Raw genomic sequence first — 22375 nt, forward strand, 5'->3', positions numbered from 1 at the left:
TCCTCTTGGCTCCATGTAGTCAGGGGCTTTTGGCCAAAATTGATAAAACCTGTTACTGAGGTGGGGGTTAGGGGGCAGGAGAGATAAGCTCAGAATGTGGCCAGCAGACCCCAAGGAGGAAGTGGGCCAGGCCTGGGCCCTTCCTGTTGGCAGATCTTCAGTTCTTGTGAGGGGTGCAGAGGCTACTAGTGCCAGATGTGACTGGCATGGAGCCCAAGGGGGTGAGGATATGTGTGTGTGTGTGTGTGTGTGTTTGTATGTGTGTATGTGTGTGTGTAGCAGTTGAGGGGCAAAGATGAGGCTGACAGTGTCTATGGCCACCTTGTCACTGCTATTCCGATGTCTTTCTTATGTATGTTACCTGGGCTCTCATTTCTCATTTCTGCCCAGGTGTGGTCACCAAAATTGCAGACAGGCCTTGAAATGGTTGCTTTCATTATATAGGAGCTAAGCAATGAAGAACAAGCCTTGTTCATTTTCTTCTAAGCCTCATTCAGGATATGATAAACATTCCTATGGCTTTGGGGAGATGGTGAAGGTTACTGTGGCCACTCATACAAATGTGAGCATGGGCCTGGTGCACACGAGGGGCTAACCAGCTGTTCTGACTATTTACATTCTATCCACGAGGGAGCTGAGCTCTCGAGGGGTAAGTGCCCCCATCAAGGTCAGGTAGCATGCCCAGGGAAAGCTGGAATTTGATGTCAGGGCCCAGAAAGGGCACTGAGATTTGGTGGCTCTACCACAGCAGTTCCAAGCCTGAGTTCTCTGCCACCTAGCTGTGCAGAGGTCCCCTTGTGGGGACCCAGCCCCCTTGCTTCTGCACGCATCGAGCTGGGTGAATGCAGCTCCTTTATTATTGGGTGGTGTGGCCACCCCACGGCAGACAGAACCATCTCCAGTTGAGTGGGGTGGCCACCCCACGGCAGACAGGACCATCTCCAGTTGAGTGGGGTGTGGTCACCCCACGGCAGACGGGACCATCTCCAGTTGGCTTGGGGTTTTCTCCTACACAACTCAGGGCACAAGCAGGACAGGTGTTAGCTCCATTTTTATTTTCTTTTTGTCTTAAACTTAGTCTTTGAGATTATAATATCATTACATCACTTCTCCCATCCCGCCCCATCCTTTCTTTCGTGAGTTCCAGCTCTCGCCTGGAGATTGTGCTCTGACAGCCAGTACTGCCCCTTCCCAGACACTGCTCCTGTCTTCCTGTAAAGGCTCTTGTGTGACTGAAGGCTGTGTTTGGGTGTGGGCATAACCCAGGCCTAAAAACAGAGGCCTATTGTCTTGTCCCAGAACCTTGGGCCTTACGGAAGCTCGGAGACAATGGCCCTCATGCTTGTCTGAGTAGGAAAGGGTTTGGTGATAAGTTCCCTGAGGTCAGGTGGCGAGTGCCTGTGAGGCCACAGTGCTACTGGCTGAGTGCCAGGAGTCACTTCATTTAATCTTCACCTTAGCTCTGCAAGGTGAGAACCGTGATTCTCCCCACTTGAAGGGCAAAGAGGCCTACCCAGGGGAAGCCGCATCCTGTTTGCCTGTCTCCAGAACCACAGGGCTCAGAGAGCACATGACCTGCCATGCCTACAAGATCAACAAAGTGGGTGCTCGAAAGCCATCCAAAAGGGAGGTGACCCCAACCAGGCCCACTAGCCTTCTGTGGCCGTGGAGTTTCCATATGACAAAGACTTGGCCAGGTTGGCTCAGAGCTGTCTGAACCCCTCCCATAGGTCTCTATCCTAGGCCTGCCAGAGACAGGTGGCTTGCATTCTAGACAAAACCACTCTGACAAGAGGAACCACTGGCAAGTGTTTATTGATTGCGGAGGGTAGTCTACACGGATGGCTCCCACACTCCCAGTGGGGACCTGGCCTGTGCTGGGCAGCTCCGGTGCAGGTCTTCACCAGGAGGGAGAAGAGCCAGGGTTCTAGGAGGAGACTGGGGTGAGCTTGAGGGCACCCTGGAATCGAAGAAGAGTCAATCTGGTTAGTTTATTGCTTTGGTTTGGATTTTACTTCCTGCTTTTTGGGGGTTGCCCTACCTTTGTTCTCCATGAAGGAAGCCCTGGTGTTGGGGACCAGTCATGCATGACCCGAACACACACGTGCAGAGCACGTAACACAGTTGTAAACTGAGGGTTTGGGTATGAACAGTAATTTCCTCTAGCGGTCTTGGCCCAGTGGAAGGCTTTGTGCGCAGTGGCTGGAAGGGTTTGTGTATAGTGGCAGTGTTGTGTATGGCAGTTGTCCTTAAGCCCACAGGGGACGCTAAGACATTTTATAAAGGCAGACTCCTGGCTGTCTCTAGAGGACACCTGAGTTTTAAACAACTGTCTATTTAAAAACAAATAGAAAAAAAACCTAAGTGTAATGATAAAACTTGCTCTGTTCTATTCCCCAAGACCGTATTCTGGTCTCATCACAGTGCTGAGCAAAGTAGATGCGAGCGATGGGCACATGACCTTGTCGTCTGTGTTCCACGTCTCCTCTCACGTGCCGGGTTTAACTCTGTTTTTCACTCTTCTCACACTAGTTCAAATGTATGGTGCCACCCAGCTATAGAACACAAGCAATGAATTGCTGGCTACAGAGGAACCAATAGAGCAAAATGGGACATTTGGAAATGGGGGAATATGGATTTAGATTTTGGGATTTCTCCATTATTAAATGGCTCAGGATCTCCGTGGTCCTAATGGGCAGCTTGGAGGAAAATTAGGACTTGTAAGAGTCACAGGTTTGGCCCAGAGTGCCTCTGTAGAGTGAGGCTGAACATCTTGTCACAGCAGGGCGGTCAGCAAGTCGTCTGTGGGCTTTTTCATCATTAGCCCCCTTCCTCTCCTAAGGGGCCAGAGGTTTCCTTCTCTTTTGTTCATTGTTGTGGCCAGTGTTTGCACATAGTAGGTGCCTAATAAATGACCACTGGTATCCTGACCAAGATGGGCACTTCATTGACTGGCTCATGAAGAAGTTGGGGCTAAAACAAGGGGTTATTGGGGCAGGTTTCATCTGCAAATCCTGACTCTGCCACCAGGAGGGTGTGTGGCTTTGGAAAAGATCTTGCAGTCACTGAGTCTCAGTTTCCCCATCTGAAAAAGGAGATTATGGATTCACCTCATGAGCTCAGTGTGAAGAAGACAGCACAGTTGGTGTTGACATCGTTGTTACGGCTGATGTGGGAGTGAGGCGCCTGACTCTGTCCAGCCCCTTCTTAGCTGCAGCCAGCAATGTTACTAGCTTACCAGCCATTTATGAACACCTAGGGTGAGTCAGCCTTGCTGACCATACTCCTGGGGGCAGCTGCACGGAAACCCAGCTGCACTGTGGTCTGCTCAAGCTGAGGTCTCAGGTGTGTGTGATCTGAAGTCTACAGCATTGGGTGCTACCTCATATCCCAGACCTGTTCCTCATCTTTCCTGGAACAGTAAACATCTCAGCCTCAGGGCCTTTGAACTTGCTGGTCCTTTTGGTAGGACACTTTTCCCACCTTCCACAGGGCTCACCGTCTTGCCTTCCAGGTACCAGCAAACATCACCTTTTCAGAGAAGCCTTTCCTGCCCACCCCATCAATACCAGCATCCCACTTTCTCTTCTGAGCCTGCCTTCTTTTCCTCCCCAGCCTTTATTTACTCAATTCTATATATTAGTTTATATAGGTGTCTCTCTTGCTAGAATGTAGGCTATCTCAGGGGGACAGTGTTTTTTCTGTGTCTATGGCCTGAAGCACTAGGAGCCATTCCTAGCACATATTACACCGTCAAGAAATATTCCTGAATAACTGAGTGAGGGGATGAAGGATGACAAGCGGGTGGGAGGAGCCCTGGCTTTTCACTTACAGGTACCCACAGCCTGACAGAGCCAGGAGTGGTGGCATGTAGGCCACCCCCGCCCAGACTGGGGTGAACTCACCTTGTTTACAGACAACATGGATTTCTCATATCCCAAGGCTCTCACCAACGACAGGGGGACTCCAGTCCTCACTTTGCCTGAAATGACAAATGCAGGCGGAGAGTGGTGGGTCAGTTTGGGCCTAGGTAGCAGTGGGCATGCTCGCAGTTCCTGGAAGCACGGCTTGGATCTGGCATGTAGGACCTGCTGTTTCCCTCCTCCTGCATGCGTGCCCTCTACTCTGGCATTTGCCTAACCCTACCTGGGCCTCTGGCACCAGCTTCTGGTTGTCCCACAATGCACCTCACATCTAACACTCTTGCTCAAGAACGGCCATGGCTCCCAACACCTGCTGCAGAAGTTTCTCTCCCTGAGATTTCCCACTCATAGAGCAAAATTAAAAAGGCGATGATGTCACAGGTACCAGCGATCACCTCTAATGCATGGTCATGATGTCACAGGTACCAGCGATCACCCCTCATGCATGGTTATGATGTCACAGGTACCAGCGATCTCTACCCCTCGTGTATGGTGATGCTGTTACAGGGTACCAGATCTCCCCACTCCTCACACATGGTTCTTTGCTGCCCCTGAGAGCCATGCACATTGCCCCATTTTCAGGCACACAGAGGGTCTATGTTGCCATTAAGCAAGTTGTGGCACTCTGCTCACAAAGCCCATTTAAGTGCTCTGTAGCTGGACCTCCTGAAAGAGTCAGAGCTGTTTGTGCTAGCAAACCAGGAAGCCGCTGCTTTTTTAAAGAAGCTGCACCTCTCTTAAAGCAGTCTGCCCTTGCTTGATGTGAACCCATCTAGGAAAAAAAATAAGTTTGTAGCTACCAAGAAACTGTGCTAAACTCTTTTTTTTTTTTTTTTTTGCCTAGAATTCCTTTTCAAGCTCTCTCAGGTTTTAAGTGGATTTAGTTGGCCATATTGGGGCATAAACAAGCAGCCTCCTACAACACATGGAGATGCTGTTACAAGTACCAGTCTCCCCACCTCTCATACATGGTGATGATGTCACGGGTACCAGCTCCCCACCTCTCACTGCTTCCTCTCATTCTTATCTCTGAGGAAAGCACTCTTACTTTTCCATTTCACAGCTGGAGAACCCGAGGCCCAGGAGGACCAGGCAGCTTGTCCAAGGCCAGCCAGCCAGCAAGAGTAGTTGGGCACTTGAGCTCAGTCTGCCTGTGGCCCCTTGAGTGAGCTCTAACTGTCTGTTTGCACGTGGTTCTAGCTAGCACGATGAATCTGGGGACTGCCAGCTCCTCCCTGCCTGCCTTAGATCTGTCATTAGTAAAGGACCAGGCTGAGAGGGGGGATGCAGGAGGGGGAGGGAGGAAGATGAGGCAGGAGGGTGAGGCAAAGGAGGAGGGAGGAAGGGGATGTGGGAAGGAGAGGTAGGAGGAGGAGGAAGTAGGACAGGGAGACAGGAGAGTCTTTTCCAATCAGTGACTAGGAAGGCTCCCTGGAGCAGGGAGAATTTAAACTATGCTTCGAAGATGGGTGGATGTGGTAGTTTGAAGGAACACGTCTCTTCATAGCAACAGAAACCCTAACTAAGACAGTGGGCCATGAATCAAAGGATCCCCAGGTGAAGGCAGGAGGTTCAGCAGCGTAGGAAAGGGCAGAGAAGGCTGGGGACTCACCATTCTCATTGGGCAGCAATGTGTAGTTAAGGATCTTGGTCAGGGTGCTCCTCAGGATATCCGGCTGTGAGAAAGAGGAAAGCCATTACCAGGCTGCTCGTCAGGTCCTCTGGGCCATCACAGGGCTTCTTACTCGTCCCCCGTGACAAGGGCAACCAGTAGGCATGTGTCGGAGTACCAGGTCTCCTGCAGGCTGGAGTTGCCTTGGCGGGCCAGATAGACTGTGGAGAGGCCCTCCTTGCTCTGCCTATGGCTCACTGAGAATGCTCTACCCTCAGGGACTTTGTTCCAGCCGGCAGCACCCCAAGGGAATGCTGTTTTTGAAGAAAAGCCAGATGTCCAGATTTTCACAAACCTTACATTAAAATATTGGTTTTTTTTTTAAGACAAAAAAGTCATAGAAACCAACGAAGTGTCAGATGTGGTAATGGATACCTACAGTTCCAGCAATCAGAAGGTAGAGGCATGAGGACTGTCATGAGTTTCAAGGCCGGCTCCAGAGCTACATGGTGAGACTGGTCTCAACAAAACAAAACAAAAACCCAAAACCCACCACCAACAAAATAAAGCAAATGAAAATTGAAACCAAACGGCAAAACCACCACCTATAACAACAGTCAAACTCAAAATAATGCAAAACAAAACAAACCCCAAAGATGAAGATAAAACTCAGCCCAAATGAGCTCTCTTCAGGCTAGGGACCTGGGAAGCTGAGGACCAGAGGGAAGGGGCAGCCCAGGGTCAATGGAAGGACATTATTTATAATAGAGAGCAGGCTTAGATCTGTACATGATCGGTGTTCTCAGTTATGTCTGTAGACTGTGCTCAGTAAAACTGGGAGCCTGCAGACCAAACTTTCTAGGGAAGTGAGGAAACCCCCAGCCCACCCTGGGGTCCTTGTGATATCTTCTTAAAGCAAATCCTGGGTGGATTGTCTCCTTTTAGAATGGTCCATTCTGGCCCTGTGCCCTTAGAGATAATCTGTTAATACTTACATTGAACAGTTTAATATCTGAGATCATCAGCTTGATGCGATCAATACTGTAACAGAGATACTTGTGAGAGTGGTTCCTTGGGGGTCTCAGTCAGTAACTTCGTTTATTGAGGCACAGGCAGGCTCTCGTGGGACAATGGTAAAGCAGGAAAGGTACTTGCTTCATGGTGCCACAGTCTAACCAAGGTGGCCCAAAAGACAGGAAATCACCCGGGAATGAGGGAGGATTGGTAAACTAATCAGTTCAAGTCTTTTCTAGAGGGGTCCCTAATTCCCATTCAACTACTCATGTAGAAATGATTCCAGTTTGGGTGATGGAATAGTTTGATATCTATCTATCTATCTATCTATCTATCTATCTATCTATCTATCTATCTATCTATCTATCTATCTATCTATCTATCTATCTATCTATCTATCTAATCTATCTACCTATCTAACTTATCTGTTTATCTGTCATCTGCCATTTTCTACCTAGCTATCATCTTACCTTGTATGGACTGAATAAAGTGCTCACCTAAATGCCCCTAAATTTATCACTGGAGGCTTCAGTTGGAGTACCTGAACTTAATTTGGGACAGAAGGTGGTAGATCTTGCAGGGCTGGCAGGGGCACAGATGTCCTTCTGTGCTGGGCCCCAAGTTTAGTACCTGAGGTTGTTACTGTTTCTGTGAAGTTTCAGAATGGGCCGTTTTAAGCCTGGGTGGGGCATGGCAGGCCAGTTCTGTGGCGGGGCTGGCTCACTCTGTGGCTCCTGTAAAGCCCCTTCATTTTCTATTTGGAATTAGCTTTTAAGGCAGTTCAGGCCTGGCAAGGCAGCCTTCTGGCATCAGCCATCTCTGGTGCCCCCTACTGGCGGTTTAGAGAAACCCACTGCTCTGGTCCAGCACTGAGCACCTCACAGATCCACACATTTACCTGATGTTATTGAAGTTGAGCATAAACCGGTCACCTTCCATGTAAAACTGAGCTTCATAATTGGTCTCCTGCAACAAGAGAACCCAGCCCTCAGTTTTTGAAGAGAATTTATCTTGAGGATGGGTTGGTTATACAGGAAAGATCGAGGTCAAGGAAATCTGATTTGACTCTTGGCTACTGACTCTGTGACCTTGGGAAATAGTTCAGCCTCTGTGGGTCCCACTTTCCATACCCTAGTCCCTGTTTTACAGGTGACCCTTCATGTCTGGGATGGCAATTCCAACACAGTCAGCTTGCACTGGTTGCTCACTGTGTGTCAGGCAGTTCAAACGCTTTCTTCAATAAGCCACCACCCCTCTAGGGAGCCCGTCAGTCCTTTCGTGTCCCTGGGAGGGTCAGTGGCCCTGGTAAGCCCCAAGCACCGTTAATATGGTTGCAAAGCTCAGTGGCTAAGTCAGGCTTAACCCACGGAGCTCAAGCCTTGCATCAGCTTGATCCCGAGGCCGATCACTAGGCTCCTTTATAGCGGAGCCCAGGTAACCAATTATTCCTGCTGTGCTTCCCATTGACCATGGAGGGGTCATCAGGGAGTGAGGTTGGCCCGAGAAGTGGGTTCCCATGCTGTCATTCACTGCAAGGCCAGGAAGTCAAGATGAACTCTCTGGGAGGTACTAATACACCTATAGTCTGTAAAAGGCACCCCTGAGATTGAGTGGTGTAGAACTGCACATAGAGAACCCCCGCTACGAGGAGTCAACTCCTCCTCCTCACAACAGGTACTGCTCGCCCCCTCTGGGTAAGCCTGGGTGGTGGTACTCATGAGCCTGCCTTCCTCCAGTCTTTGCTGACCTCTGGAGTACATGTGGTTGCTGCCCTACTCTGACCCTCCTCTTCCTTCCAGGAGGGGCTCTGCCGTTCAGCGGCTGCATGTTGCCTGTTCTCTGGAAAATGCCCCTAGCTGGAATGTAGCTGCCTTAATGGGAGTTATATCCCTCTCTCCCTAGGGCTGCTGATGGGCCCCCCAAGTTCTTGACTCTTGGTTCTCAATGGAAAGGAAGACCTCCCCAGTCCTTTTTCTATGCTACAGACACTTGAACTCACAATGCCGAGGGAGAAGAAGGGCCGGACATCTGTATTGGTTGGGAACACTTCCAGGATGATACTTTGGGCTGCTGTGGCACCGTCCTCATTCAGCACGATCTGGGGACCGCTATAAGTGGCAATCTTCACCATCTGGGTGGGCCCCAGCTTGTTTGCTGCCTAGAAAGACATCAGACCCACACACCCGGCTACAGTGCACAGGCCCTTGTGGCCCCCTCTGGTGTTTCCCTGTGCTCCAGCCTCCGCTCTCTCCAGTGCCCCTGTGTGGGTGTTCTCTGGTTTCTCAGCCTGGAGCAGGGACTTAGAGTTGCCCTCATCACCCAGCACCAGTCCATCCAGGTAATCATCAGATTTAAGATTCTATGCTAGATTGAAGGAAGTCTCTGGGCTTCCAGGGAGCCTGGTCCCCATAGTGGAAAACAAGAGAGCAACCTACATCTCTTCTCCACTGCAGAGACCCAAGGACAGCGGCAGCAAGCGCCCAGCCAGCTACAGATGAGAAACAGACCCACCTCTGCATTGATCTCCTTGATGTCTTCCTGTAGCTGGCGGGCTATATCAGGAATCTGGAGAGAGGGGAGGAGATGTGAGTCAGTTGCATCCATCATGCTGTAGTAAGAGGACTAGAGTATGTGTTAGTACCCAGGCTCAGGAGAAACGAAGATCTTTTTTTTTTTTTTTTTTTTTTTTTTTTTCACAACTAAGACTTTATTTGTCACTATTAAAAATCGGTATTTCACACAGATTCTTGGACTGGTGGTTCATATCCATCAGCTCGTTCAACCTTAGCACCTGTCTCATCACCAGTAGTTTTTCCAGAACTACCACCTTCACCATGGAGCTCCATGTATTTTCCCAATTCAAACTTGGGTTTCTTCAGCATTTTTACTTTCCTAACGAAGACATCATGAAGAGGATAAATGGACCGGCAAGCCTTTTTTATGTCTTTCCCAATGCTGTCTGGAATCAGTTTAACCACTTCCTTCAAGTCATTTGTCTGCACACCCGGGTCATGATCTCCATCATCTTCTTCCGGATCTGGCGGACCTGCTGGTGCTGTGCATATGAGGTCTTGCAGATCTGATTGTTGCGTTTTTTAGTGAAACCAACACAGAAGAGTTGGAGCAAATAACCATCGGTTGTCTTGACGTCAACGAGAGCTTCAATCATGGTCTGCCACTTTTTGACCATGGAACACATTTTGTCCCGGGTAAGATCCATGCCGTGGAAGTTAGTCAGACAGTTTTTGCCCTGAACATCCTCAGTGATTAGCTTGAATTTTCTAAATGCAACTTCATCGTTTTGGAGATCAGCAAGGCTCACTTCAAACACACAACCCTTGAGGCCATCGGATGCAATTTTGGTTCCTTGAGTCCTCGTGACTAGTGTCTTTCCAATGTTTCTAATATTGAACATGGCCGGGGCTTTCACATCATACCAATCTTTCTTCGAAAATGGATCAACCACTTTCTTCTTGGCTCCCTTCTTGCCGCCTTTTGTCAGCCGCTTGTTCTTGCTGACCGCCATGGTGCTGCTCAGGGAGCCAAAAGGGCAGAAACGAGGATCTTGATGAGTTAGTGACCACTGGGGTGCAGGCACCATTCTGGGTTCCTCAGGATCTTGAAAGCTCTTGAGCCCCCTGAGGATATCTGGAGGAGGAAATAGGCATCCCCGGTCCCTTATGGCAGAACAGGGCCCAAGCTGGGTGTTAAGGGGGTGCTTTTGGCTTTAGCATCACATGTCAGAAACAGGGTCTCTCTGAAGGGAGGGCAGAGTTGATCATTATTGGGAGCCCACCTCAGGCTCCTTTCAGTGGGCTGATGACGCAGAGGTGAGTTATTCCTGTTCACAGCGGGGCTTACCACGAATCTAAGCAGGATCACAAGCTCCTCCTTGGGGACCAGGGTGTTCACAACGCCATTCACCAGGTCCTGCCTCAGGAGCAAGCTGAAAGGGGCCCCATCTGGGGTGGTCTCCATCAGGGAAGTCACAGAGCTGTTGAACCAGTTGGTCACCCTTGCTTGTGAGTCCAGCAGCTTGGCCTGAGGAGACACAGGACAGGGTGTGGTTTGAGGGCTTTGATTCTGCATTGTATCCCATAACCACCTGGAAGGAAAGGACTGTGCTGGGGGGAGGGGAAGTTGGCTCCCAGAAGTCTCACGATGGAAGCCTCATCCCAGTCCTTCAAGAGGTGACTGGGCCTTGATCACTGGTCAGTACTGGTACAGTAGTGGCCTAGTGGCTGCAGGTGGGAGTAGGCCACTGGAAAGTAAGCTCAACCCCTGGCTGCCCTTGCTGTCACCCTCCCTCACTCTTCTGTCTTCCACCATGGGTTGATCCAGCATGGAGGCCCTCACCAGAAGATGCACCATGTGCTTGGATGTCCTAGCTACCAGGACCATGAGCCCATTAAACTTCTATTTCTTATAAACCATTCAGGCACTGTGTCCAGGCAACACAAGGCAGACTAACACAGATGCCATTCTGTCTGCTCCCCAGCTTTGCCTTTGTGTTGGGAAGCTTGGATTGATGAAGGCAATGCCTGTCAGGTGTCTGGCAGCCTCCACTCCCGAGTCCCTTACCTCTACTCTCCCTTCGTCCCTCCCTCAGTTTCTTCTTCCATCCTTCCCCCTGTCCTTCTGCCTCGTGTTTATAGAGATGGCATCTTCCTATGCTGCCCAGGCTGGCCCCTAATGCCTCAGCTGCAATGATCCTCTGTGGGCTCCATCTTCAGAGTGCCTAGGATTGTGGCTGCATGCTACCTGTGCCTAGCTTGTAACCGAAATGCTTGCTTTTCACTTGGGTTTCAACCTCTCAAACCCTTTAGATGAAGAGAGGATTCAGACTGCAACAGAGCAGAAACAACTGTCCCATGCTGTGGTTTCCAAGGGACTCCTGAGAACAGGTCTGGGACTCACACCACCCACAGGATATGTGCAGTGCGGTATTTTACAGAGGTCCACTGTTACCGAGTGCCTCCTGTCTGGGAAGCCAGTATGTTTCATCTAATTGTCTCCTAATATTAAAATATATATTTTACAATCAGGGAAACTGAGGCTGAGAGAGGTGGAGAAATCTGCCTAGAGCAACACAGCCAGGGATTGATGGATCCAGGAATGGTAAGGCTCTATGCTCCTTGAGGATGCCTCTGTCCTGAGGCCATGCTGCAATGACATCAGAAGTCTGGGGTTTGGCAGGAGCTTGCCTGAAAGCCAGGGAGCCATACACACATAGTCAAAGGCTGAGGTCAGGACCTTTGGGTGGTGGGGCATGAAGTTCTGCTTACTGCCTTTCACAGAGTTCTTAGGGTTTGACTTTATCAGTTGCCTTCCCTGATGCCATGTAGTTATTAGGCCCTGGGTGGTCATAGAGGCGCAGCTGTTCCTCAGTGTCCTCACTTGGCTCTGAGGTCTGTACACTCACCTTCAGGTTGAGCATGATATTACTGTCCTGGATAGCAGGAGACAGAAGGTCAAACGTCAGGGCTCCAGGGCTGAGGCCAACAGGTGCTTCTCGAGGCAAGAAGAAAGCTTGTGAGGATGGAGGGTGTGGTTGGGTGGGGTGGTTTTCTACAGCCCCAGCTTCTAAGTAGGAACATTGCCAGAGTCGGGGAAAAGGATGCTGTTGGTGTTAACTATGACAATGATTATAGGGACCATTCAAAACACCAGCACAGAGATAGACTTTTATGTGTATAACTGGAACCCATCCAGTCCTATGCCAAACCTGAAAGGCTGTTTATAACCTGTGCCTCCCTCACCTCACTGCAATCCACTCTGGGCGCTGAATGCAGATGCGCACCTAAAAGTTCAACCATCACCTGTGTTTGCCTTGGTTTTCTCCACTTGGTGAACAGGGATGGAGATATCCCATCTTCTCAGCTATTGGGTAGAGATGGCAATGGCGGCCTGTTCCTGCTCTCTTCCAGACCCCTGTCACTGATTTCTCTCTCCTCGAGTCTCACACATACTAGGTAAGTCATGGCCATAACAATTCACCTCTAATTGGAGCAGGGGGAATTAGGCTTCAGTCTTCTGTACCACAAATCTCCTCTGTGAGCTCGGAGATTTTTCCACACATGCAGTCAGGCAATTGAGTGCACCGAGGAAGTGAGACAGAAATGCCCAGCCCTGGATTTAGCCCTCAGATGCATTAGGCCCTTTCCTTTGTTCCCTTCATCTCACTCTGGCTACCCTGTGACATGCTTCTTTGGATCCTAAATCAGCACAACACTAGCAAAATTAGTTATGAAGTAGCAACGAAATAATTTTATAGTTGGGGGTCATCACAGCATGAGAAACTGTATTAAAGGGTTGCAGCCTTAGGAAGGTTGAGAACCACTGTCTTAGATGGAGCCTCGCACATATAAGATGACCATGAAGTTGAAGCGGCAGCATCTGGACAAGACTTAGCAAGTGCTGTGCGCCGGTGCTGGGCCCAAGGCCCTGATCAGACATGAGGGGGTGGCCTCTCCTGGGTAAAGGTGGGGCCTGAAGTCCAAGCCCGCAGATAAAGAAAAGACAGTGGAGACAGCAGAGCCCTTACCTGTTGCCAGCTTCAGGAAGTCACTGTAGATGTCATCGAAGGCTTGCTGGATCACAGGGCACAGCTGTAACAGCACAAGTGCAAGGCCATTGGTGAAGAGTCGGTCCCGGGCCTGGCCTCCCCAGCCCGAGTCTCACCGCAGTGCCCCAGCTAGTCAAATACTCGTCTGTGAACTTGAGGATGCACAGATTTGCCCACCTCTGTCTCTCATTGCTGTTCAGAGTCCATGGCTCTTCTAAGGGCCACTCAGGGCCTTTCTGCAATAGTTTGCCTTTTGCCTTGTGTCCAGATTGTGCCTGGCCTGCCAGCTCCCCTCTCCAGAGCACCCATGATTACTCAAAGGAGCCCATGCTTCCTAAGAGGAATCCAAGAATTCACTTGTTCATTCCATAAGAACTCAGAGAACTCCTCCCACCTCAGACTCTAGAGCAGAGGCCAGCTGGGCCGCCCCATCAGATGGAAGCAGTCTCTGTATCTTGGTGAGTTTCCAGCCCCAGACACATTGCTGTGCCACCAGGGAGTTCTCTGCCTAACATGGACAGCACCTCTCAACAGAAAATGATTTTGGTCTTTGGCAAGACGCTGGGAAACATTTTTTAATGTGTCAGATGAGCCATACTGACATCTAGTGGACACAGGTCAAGGATGCTATTACATACCCCTCCTCTCAGCCCAGTCCCAAAGTGTCAAAGTACAGTCAGCAGTGTGGCTTTAGCTGTTCTGCTGAAGGGGGTGTGTGTGAACATTTGCCATGCTATCTTTAGGATCCGCAGACCTTTTGGTGCTTAGCTGCTTTAATGGAAGGACCATCTCACTGGCCTTCAATATTCCTGTGTGATAGTGTATTTTGAGAAATGCTAACTTGTGAACAATGGTTCCCTGTTTCCATCAGCTTTCCTAACGCGCGGCCCAGAGAGGAGGAGGGACAGACAGGTGGAGCAACATCTGACTTGGGGGTTAGAATTCTAACACTAGTGAGCAGTTGGCTTGAGCTGGAAGCCACATATTTCTGCTTATTCTCCTATTTCCCAACTCTCTTTCTCCAACCTCCTCTCTTCCAAGAAGAACCAGGATTGTTTCCTCCCTCCCTCCCTTCCCACTTCTTCTCTCCCCTCCCCACTCCCTCCTTTCATTCCCTCTCCCTCCTTCCCTCCCTCCCTCCTTCCTTTTCTCCTTTCCTTCCTTCCTTCCCCTCTGAGGACCGTTCCCAGGTCTCACACATGCTCAGTAAGTGCTCTACCACTGAGCAACATCTCCAGCCCTTTTGGCTTACTTTTAGTTTTGAGGAAGGATCTTGCCAAGTTGCCCAGACTGACCTTGAACTTGCTCTATAGCACAGGCAAGCATTGAACTTCTATCCTTTCCTAGACTCCTGAGAAGCTGAGGTTACCAGCCTATTCCAGACTGGTCAATACTGTTTTTCAATGAACTCTATAAAATATAGAATCCAGGGGCCTGAAGAGATGGCTCAACAGTTAAGAGTGTGTATTACTCTTTCAGAGGACCCAAGCTTGACTCATAGCACCCACCCCAGGCATTCAAACCTACTTGAAATTCCAGCTTCAGGGATCAGATACTCCTGGCCTCAGTCGGCCCCCACATATGCAGAATATGCTCATTCCATACACACCCATACACATGATATTAAGAATAAACTGGATCTTTGCAGTAAAATAAAATCTCATTTATGATTTATTCTCTTTTCTTTTTTGTGGTGCTGGGCCTCGTGCATGCTAAGCAAGTGCTTTATCACCAAGGTACATTCTTAGCCCTTATGGTTTTTTTTTTAAAATAATTTGATTATTTTTCTTTTTTCTCTGTAACATGTAGACACTTAGTTTACTAAGTTCAACCCCATAGAAACAGAGGTTGAAGCTTTGCCAAGAATGAATTAAAAAAAAAAATCAAGCACAATTCAGTGTTATACAATAGACCCTGATTAGCAGAAGCAAAATGCCACACTGTTTTTTTTTCTTGAAGGTGACTTGGTAGGATTTAATACAATTTTGAACAATTTGGAGGGAAACTGATACTCTATTGTTTTGAAATAAAATCCCATCATGCATATGAAATGTTGTTTTAAAGTAATCTTAATACAACCATTTCATTAAAAATATCTTTTGAGGGGCTGGAGAAAGGTCCTGAGCAACCACATGGTGGCTCACAACCATCTGTAATGGGGTCTGGTGCCCTCTTCTGGCCTGCAGGCATACACACAGACAGAATATTATATACATAATAAATAAATAAATATTAAAAAGGATTTTAAAAATATCTTTTGATACCCAGTTAAATATGATCCAACTGTTATAATGATTATAAATGCTAATGAGGACCATGGAGCGTCAGGTACAGTCACATGAAAATCTGAGTGCCTGCGGGTAGAGCTTGAGATGTCCAAATGGTCAAACAGCTGCTCGATTGGACTAGACACATTATGAGTATTTTCTTCCCAGCTTGTGCTAATTATTATGTTATCATTTTCATTTAAACATTGCCATGGTACCAGCAAGACAAATGGCATCTTGTAGGCTTATGGTTAAGAAGTGACAGCTGTTTGACAGGGAGCTCTGAGCCCCCTGGGTGACTACTAAAGCAAATGCATCTTGAATTTACTATGGAAATCACAGGTAATTAGGAATGGATCCACTTACGGCATGTTAGTTTACCTGTGGCATATTGGGGTTGCAGGTGCCTCCTGTTGTAGAAGACTTGCCTAGCAGGTGTGAAGCCCTGGGTTCTATCCCCAGCACCACACACACACACACACACACACACACACACACACACACACACAGCCAGAGTTTACTGGCACAAATGAAATAGATGCAGTTGGTCTGGTGGGCTGAACTGCCTTCAAAGCATGTCTGGACGGCTGAGCAGGGGCAATGCCACAGCTCGCTTATGACAGTATTCCAGCACAAAATGCTGGATGTTCAGGGATTTCCAGCTTAGGTTTTAAAGGTAAGGTATATAGGCTTACATAAAAACACAATAAAACAAACTTGATGAAGGCAGAAAGCCGCCCCCCCCCCCCCCGGGTGTTTTGCTCACCCACTGTTGTCTACTGCTCTTGAGGTTGCTCTTGCCTACTGTCTGTTTGCTGCGGTACCTCACAGAAGCTTGCTACTACTGTGCGCCTTCTCCCAGTTCTGCCCCATGACACCCCTTTACTAAAGTCAGCCTGGAGGTAGGATTTACAGCCAGGAAGGCAGCAAAAGCCCCACGTAGTTTCCACCCTCAGCCCTCGTAGAGACAAGTGTTAAAAGCTTAGTCAGCACGCCACTAATCAAAGCTTCCCGGCTGTTTGAACTCGCTGACTCAGCGGCTCAATTCATTGACTCGATGGTTCTTTGCTTCAGGAATTATTCAGTCCCAGAAGAATCTTACCCACGGAGACCAGACTCGGTTGGCACCAGCCTGCAGTCCCACCCTAGCCCTACAGGGGATGCCATCTCCAGAGGCCAGAAGCCTGGATTTACTCACGTGGTTTTTCACCATCTGGGGCAGGGCTGGCACCAGGAGATTCATGACATTATTTGCCAAGGAGTTGACCATGAAGGAGAGCCTTTGGCAAAGCAGAGTGGGAGAGTAGGAAGCTTATAAGAGAGAATTGACCCTGCTTTATAGAGTGATGTGGAATCCTGGGAGGAAAGAGCTGGCTCAAGTTTACCCGGGGTATTAGCCAAAGCTGAAGAAGAGGCTGAGCGGAGGGCAGACATAGACCTGAGTATTGTCTTTACAGATCTGGGCTGACATTAGGGTGCTGGGAGCTAACGGGTCCCCTGAGAGGTGACATGCACTTGTATGAGTAGGTCACTCTTGCTGCCTGGAAAGTGTCAGCAGCAGCATTTTCCAGACCAGAAAAGGGAACCATCTGAAGGTGACTTGCCCAACATCACCCAGTCGAGGAAGAAGATAAACTTGCTTTGGGCTCACCTAGGTCTCCCTGGGTGACATGGGAACCCTAAATGGAGGCTCTGCCCTGTCAGCAGGTGTTTGCCCCATGCCCACCCCCCCACACCCCTCCCTCATCCCTACCCCCACCTCTACCCACCCACACCCACCCTCCCGTCCTGGCGTCATGCCACTATTGCTACTTTCGTCTCTGCCATCCAGAACTGCTTTGGCATCCTGGAGTCTCTGGAAGGAGCCTTAGATCTAGAATTAGGAGGGACCTGTGTCTGTTCCTTTAGTGTTGTCCACGGGCAAGGCCACGGTTTGCTTCTCCCACGGGCGTGATGGAGCCCGGCACTCACTTGTTCAGCAGGTTGAGGCGCAGGGTGTTCTCACTGCTGGAGCAGTCACTAAGGTTCAGGCGGGCAGGGCCGCTCTTGCTTTTCTCCACTCGGATGAGGGCTTGGATCTCGGTGTTCATTTGGAACTGCACCAGGGTCTTGATCAGTGGCCTATGCCGACAACATCAGTGAGAGTGAGTGCCGTTCAAGCCCACGTAGGAGCTGCAGATGGGTGTCTGTCCCTCACTGTCTGTTTTGGCTGGTTCCCCTAATCCCTTCAGCATCTGGAGTCCTCTCCTGATCTTACCCGTTATGGGTGCCTTGGGATTCCAAGTCACACACCGCGCCCCACTTGGATGTCCTCTGAGTTCCTCACGATAGCAGGCAGTAGTGGATTCTGCATCATCCCCTGGCCTGCCACTCTCAAGCTTAGTCCTCTTGGCTGCTGGCTGCTCCTCCCGGATTGACCTGGGAGCAGACCCTGGAGCAATCCTTGATCTCTCTCTCTCCATAGAATCCCTGCTGTTTCTGCCTGCTCCCAACACATAGCTAGAATCTGATCACTCCTCTGTCCACCTGACCTTAGCCATCACTCTCTCCTCTAGAGTTGTTGAAGGACCTTCTATGGTGCATTCTTGCCTCCACCCTTCCCACACTGTCCCCCATAGCTCTTCCTTGGCTCAGACCTTCTGTTGCTCATGACCCTCATACTCCATAAAAGCCAAGTTCTCATCTTGGGCTTGCATCATCAGGCTCCAACAGCTTGCTGATCCTCAACTCTACCCCACCCCTACCCCTGCCATTTTTGAGCAAGGCAAGTAACACTCAGGGCCTTTGCACTTGCTCTTCTTACTTGTGGATTCATTTCCAGATATCTGCATGGAGGGAGGAGAGCAAGGAGATGAGGCTGTTAGGTTAGCTGCGTCAGATTCAGGGGACACTCACGTGTTGAGTCCGGCCACCATGTCCAGGGGGATTCTGACTACCAGTTCCTGGTCATAGGTGGAAGGCTGTACGACCAACTGGAGGATGTTAGCAGAGGTGACCCTCATCCTGGACAGGGAGGAGGGGAGATGGAGTCACGTCCAGGTTCAGATGAGTGTGTCCCCCACCTGAACCTGTTCCCATCTTCTTTCCTGACTTTTGCACATCTGACCAGACCCCAAGCCCAGCCTACTAACCCTCTCCATCATGGTCCTACCTCTGTCTCTCCCCTACACCCTTGCTTACCTCTCTGCAGATTCCTTGGTTTTTAGCCGCAGTCTGTTGGGCTGGCCGGGAGCCCCCCTGTGACCCTACCCTCCTGGCCTGTCACTCTTTACTGTGGGGGTTTGAAATGCAATCATTCTGAGTGACTCTTGCCCCTCCATGGTTTTGCCCTACTGGTCCCTTTGTCTGGAGTGCTAGTTTCTTGGTGTCTCTGGCTTAGCCATGACCTCCACTGAGAAGCATTGCCTGGTCCTGACACTGTGCCACTTGGGACTACCTTCCTATGTGACTGCCTCTTAGGGTACCAGTGACACTGCCTTAGGGGCACTCCTAGCTCTTCTGGGACTTTTCAAAAGAGGGGCTTAGTCTGGTCAATCCCCACGAGGTTTGTTGACTGAAAGCTGAGCAATTAGCATACTTGGGCAGAGGTGTGGGGAGGAGGCAGCTCCCAGCCCTGTCCAGCACTGCTCACCAGATGGTGTATCTCAGAATAGAGCGCATGAGGCCGTCCAGAATGGGGATGCCCCCAGACCCCTCCTGCATGGCACTGAGCAGCGGCAACTCATGGAGGATGGCAGTGGCATCGTGGTTCTTCAGTGCCTGGGTCAGGTCTGCAGATAGATCCAGGAATTAGAGGTCATGAGGAGGCTGAAGATGGCCATCACTCAGGACTCCTTGGACCTGGCATTAGGTGAGACTGGTGGTCTTGAGTGGAAACCCTCACACTCAGAATGTTGCCAGTCACTTCTGGGATGCAGGACCCATGTCCTCCCTCTCCCTAGTCAGGCCAAATATTTTTTTTTTTTTTTTTTTTTTTTGGTTTTTCGAGACAGGGTTTCTCTGCAGCTTTGGAGCCTGTCCTGGAACTCCCTTTGTAGACCAGGCTGGCCTCGAACTCACAGAGATCCGCCTGCCTCTGCCTCCCGAGTGCTGGGACTAAAGGCGTGCGCCACCACCGCCCGGCAGGCCAAATATTTTTTGAGCTAAGAAGCCAACTGGGGACAGTTTTGTGGCCAAATCACACTTGCTAATGTTCTTCTGGCTCCCTCTCTGTCCCTCACTGTCCCGTTGTCCAGAGCACCTTAGGTGCTGAGCAGAGCAAGCAAGAAATGGAAGTGAGGGCCCTGGGGCTGGTGCCTGTTGGCTTTTCACCAGTGAACAGAGCCTGTTCTGTAGACAGTGATACAGGACCCTTGGGCCGTTCCTACCAAGCATTTGCCTATTCTGTGCTAATGGGACTGGATCTATTAGCATTTTACTTTGCCAGGTGTCAGTCTTTAACCCTATCAGCATAGGCTCTCAGGAGTTCTGAGAGCCTCCGGCAAGCTTCCAGGGGCCACACAGAGATGGTCCTCTGGAGAGATATAACAGCGTCTCCTTCCAGGGACGTCAACCAAAGGACATCTTCAACTGAGGGCAGGGATGTGTTCTGCAGCTTCTGTCTGCCAGCATCAGGCCAGCGCTGGCCTAGCAGAACCCTGCTAGCTTCCCTTCATCCAACAGGCCCTAGTCACACCCAGGCCTAGGAGACCTTGGGAGGGGTCTCCGAGTGTGAGTGTGTTCTGTCCTTGGGTGCTACCTCATTGCTGGGTGCCCCTTAGAGTTAGTTCTCTTTGTCCCTCCCAGTCAAGTCCTCCTTCCTTTGATGTCCCAATATAGTCTTTTACATTGAACACCCCTCCCAAGATTTATGGTATGGCTTTTATCTTCTAATGGAGTTAACGGATGCAGTTGCCTAGTGACTTCTGACCCTTAGTGGTCACTTGCTTAGACAGGGCCACTGACTCTCCTGCAGGGGTTCTGCAGGAATCTCCTTCCAGACTGCACTGGTCATAACTCCTTGGCTTCACACTTATACCATGGTTGCTCACTCCAAGCTTCCTGTAGCTCAAATGCCACATGTTTGGGAGTCACAGGAGGTGCTTTAGGTCATCTGCTTCCCCCAGCCTTTGGCACAGTGCTTGTCCCCCACGTAATTGCCACATTGTCATAGAAGGCAATGTGTCCATATCTGGGTGGAAGGTGCTTCCAAGTGTCTTCTAGCACACAGGACTATGCCCCATGCCAGAGAGGAGCTTGGAAGAAAGCTGTGACCCTGCTTAGTTCCCATGGTGTTGGAAGTTCTGGTTGGCCCAGGGAGAAATACCTTTTCATGTGCTTATGGAGAGTGAGCCTAGGCCCAGGGTCATGTAGCTGGAGTAACAAACCTGTGTGTGAGACTGAGGCCATCAGACTCTGTCCAGGCCTCTGCTTTGGGGACCAGGAATGGGTGTTAACTTGTTGATAGGAGTCCAGGCAAGGACAGTACTAGGGTGCATCCCTGCATGCAGAGGCCATATACTACTCATAAGGCTCCCAGACCCCTGGGGTAGTGGCTTTTGGAATAATATCATTTGAGGACATCTTGGCATCATGGGATCTTGAGATCAAAACATCCCAGAACTTCATACCTCAGCCACTACTCTTGTCTCACTCAAGTCTTGGGCTCCACCATGTCTGATATACCCCTTTGACAAAAACTCCCCTGCTTTTTGGAGGGCTGTTCCATTTGTCCCTTGCTTTATGGTGATGAGGCTGGGGGAGGAGGGTCATGACTTACATGTCTCGATGATTTCTGGGCCGAGGTTTAGCACTGCAGGGGGACCAAGGTTAGCTTGGACCAGTGTGGCTCCCAGAAAACCACAGAGGAGGGTGACAATCCATGGGCCAAACATTTTCCTGGGTGTTGATGAGAAGTAGGTGGCAGGTAGCAGGGCCTAGAGTGAGCACAAAGGGTCCTACTAGCTGGACAGAGGAGCCCATGCTGGGGGTACAGTGTCCAGAACAGGCATTCAGGGCAACTGGCCAAGAGTCAAGGCTTAGCTGTGCATCTTTGAATAATCAAGGCTCGAATACCTCTCCCTCAGGGTTCTGTAGTAGTAGGAGGTCACTTGTTCTTCGTGGCCACCCGGCTAGCTTAGACCCGAAATAATCACACAGAAACCATATTATTTAAGTCACTGCTTGGCCCATTAGCTCTAACTTCTGTTGGGCACCAATCTGTAGTAAGGAGAGAGGCTGCTTGGTCGTTCTGGGCTACTCAGCCCTGAAATAATTACACAGAAACTATATTATTCAAATCACTGCTTGGCCCATTAGCTCTAGCTTCTGTTGGGCACCAATCTGTAGTAAGGAGAGAGGCTGCTTGGTTGTTCTGGGCTACTCAGCCCTGAAATAATCACACAGAAACTATATTATTCAAATCACTGCTTGGCCCATTAGCTCTAGCTTCTTATTGGCTAACTCTTACTTATTGATTTAACCCATCTCCATTAATCTGTGTATCACCATGTGGCAGTGGCTTACCGGTAATGTTTCGGCATGTCTGACTCTGGCAGCTCCATGGTGCCTCCCTGACACCGCCTCTTTTCTTCTAGCATTTTGTTTAGTTTTCTCTGCCTAGCTCTGTTCTCCTATAGCTCTGCTATAGACCCAAAGCAGTTTCTTTATTACCAATGGTAATCACAGCATACAGAGGGAAATCCCACATCAGAGTTCTCCTCTGCTAAGTGGACGAGATGAAACTTCTCTTCATAGTCTCTGCGGTTAACAGTATCTAGAGATCGTTCAGTGTGGTGTTTCCCCACGGGAAGAACTTGGGGGACATTCACAGTTTTCAGTGACTACAGCTTCTGACATCAGAGGAAACCATGCCACTGTCACAGCCAGAGGGCAGAACTGACAACCTACATTGATTGACCAGACAGACCACACCCTTAAATCATGCCTTTGTCTTCCCAACACTTTGCCCTTTTCTCCTGCCCACTACTCAGACTTCTGATCAGACGGGTTCTGA

The 22375-nt window shown here is 49.8% G+C and overlaps 1 protein-coding gene and 1 pseudogene across 1 annotated transcript; both read right to left on the bottom strand.

The window, feature by feature from the left end:
- Nucleotides 1-1903: 1903 nt before the first annotated feature.
- Nucleotides 1904-21254, bottom strand: Bpifb1 (BPI fold containing family B member 1). Its single transcript, XM_057781214.1, has 15 exons — nt 21140-21254; nt 19013-19151; nt 18277-18384; nt 17353-17502; nt 16580-16661; nt 13094-13157; nt 11972-12057; nt 10411-10590; nt 9061-9114; nt 8549-8707; nt 7448-7515; nt 6531-6576; nt 5536-5599; nt 3906-3982; nt 1904-1960 (listed from the first exon to the last, which is right to left on the bottom strand). The coding sequence occupies exons 1-15, from the start codon at nt 21252-21254 to the stop codon at nt 1928-1930; spliced, it is 1425 nt and encodes a 474-aa protein (XP_057637197.1). The 3' UTR covers nt 1904-1927.
- Nucleotides 9285-10075, bottom strand: LOC130881580 (40S ribosomal protein S3a-like; annotated as a pseudogene).
- Nucleotides 21255-22375: the final 1121 nt, after the last annotated feature.

The sequence above is a fragment of the Chionomys nivalis genome, chromosome 9 (genome assembly GCF_950005125.1).
Source record: "Chionomys nivalis chromosome 9, mChiNiv1.1, whole genome shotgun sequence".
In the NCBI taxonomy this organism is placed as follows: Eukaryota; Metazoa; Chordata; class Mammalia; order Rodentia; family Cricetidae; genus Chionomys; species Chionomys nivalis.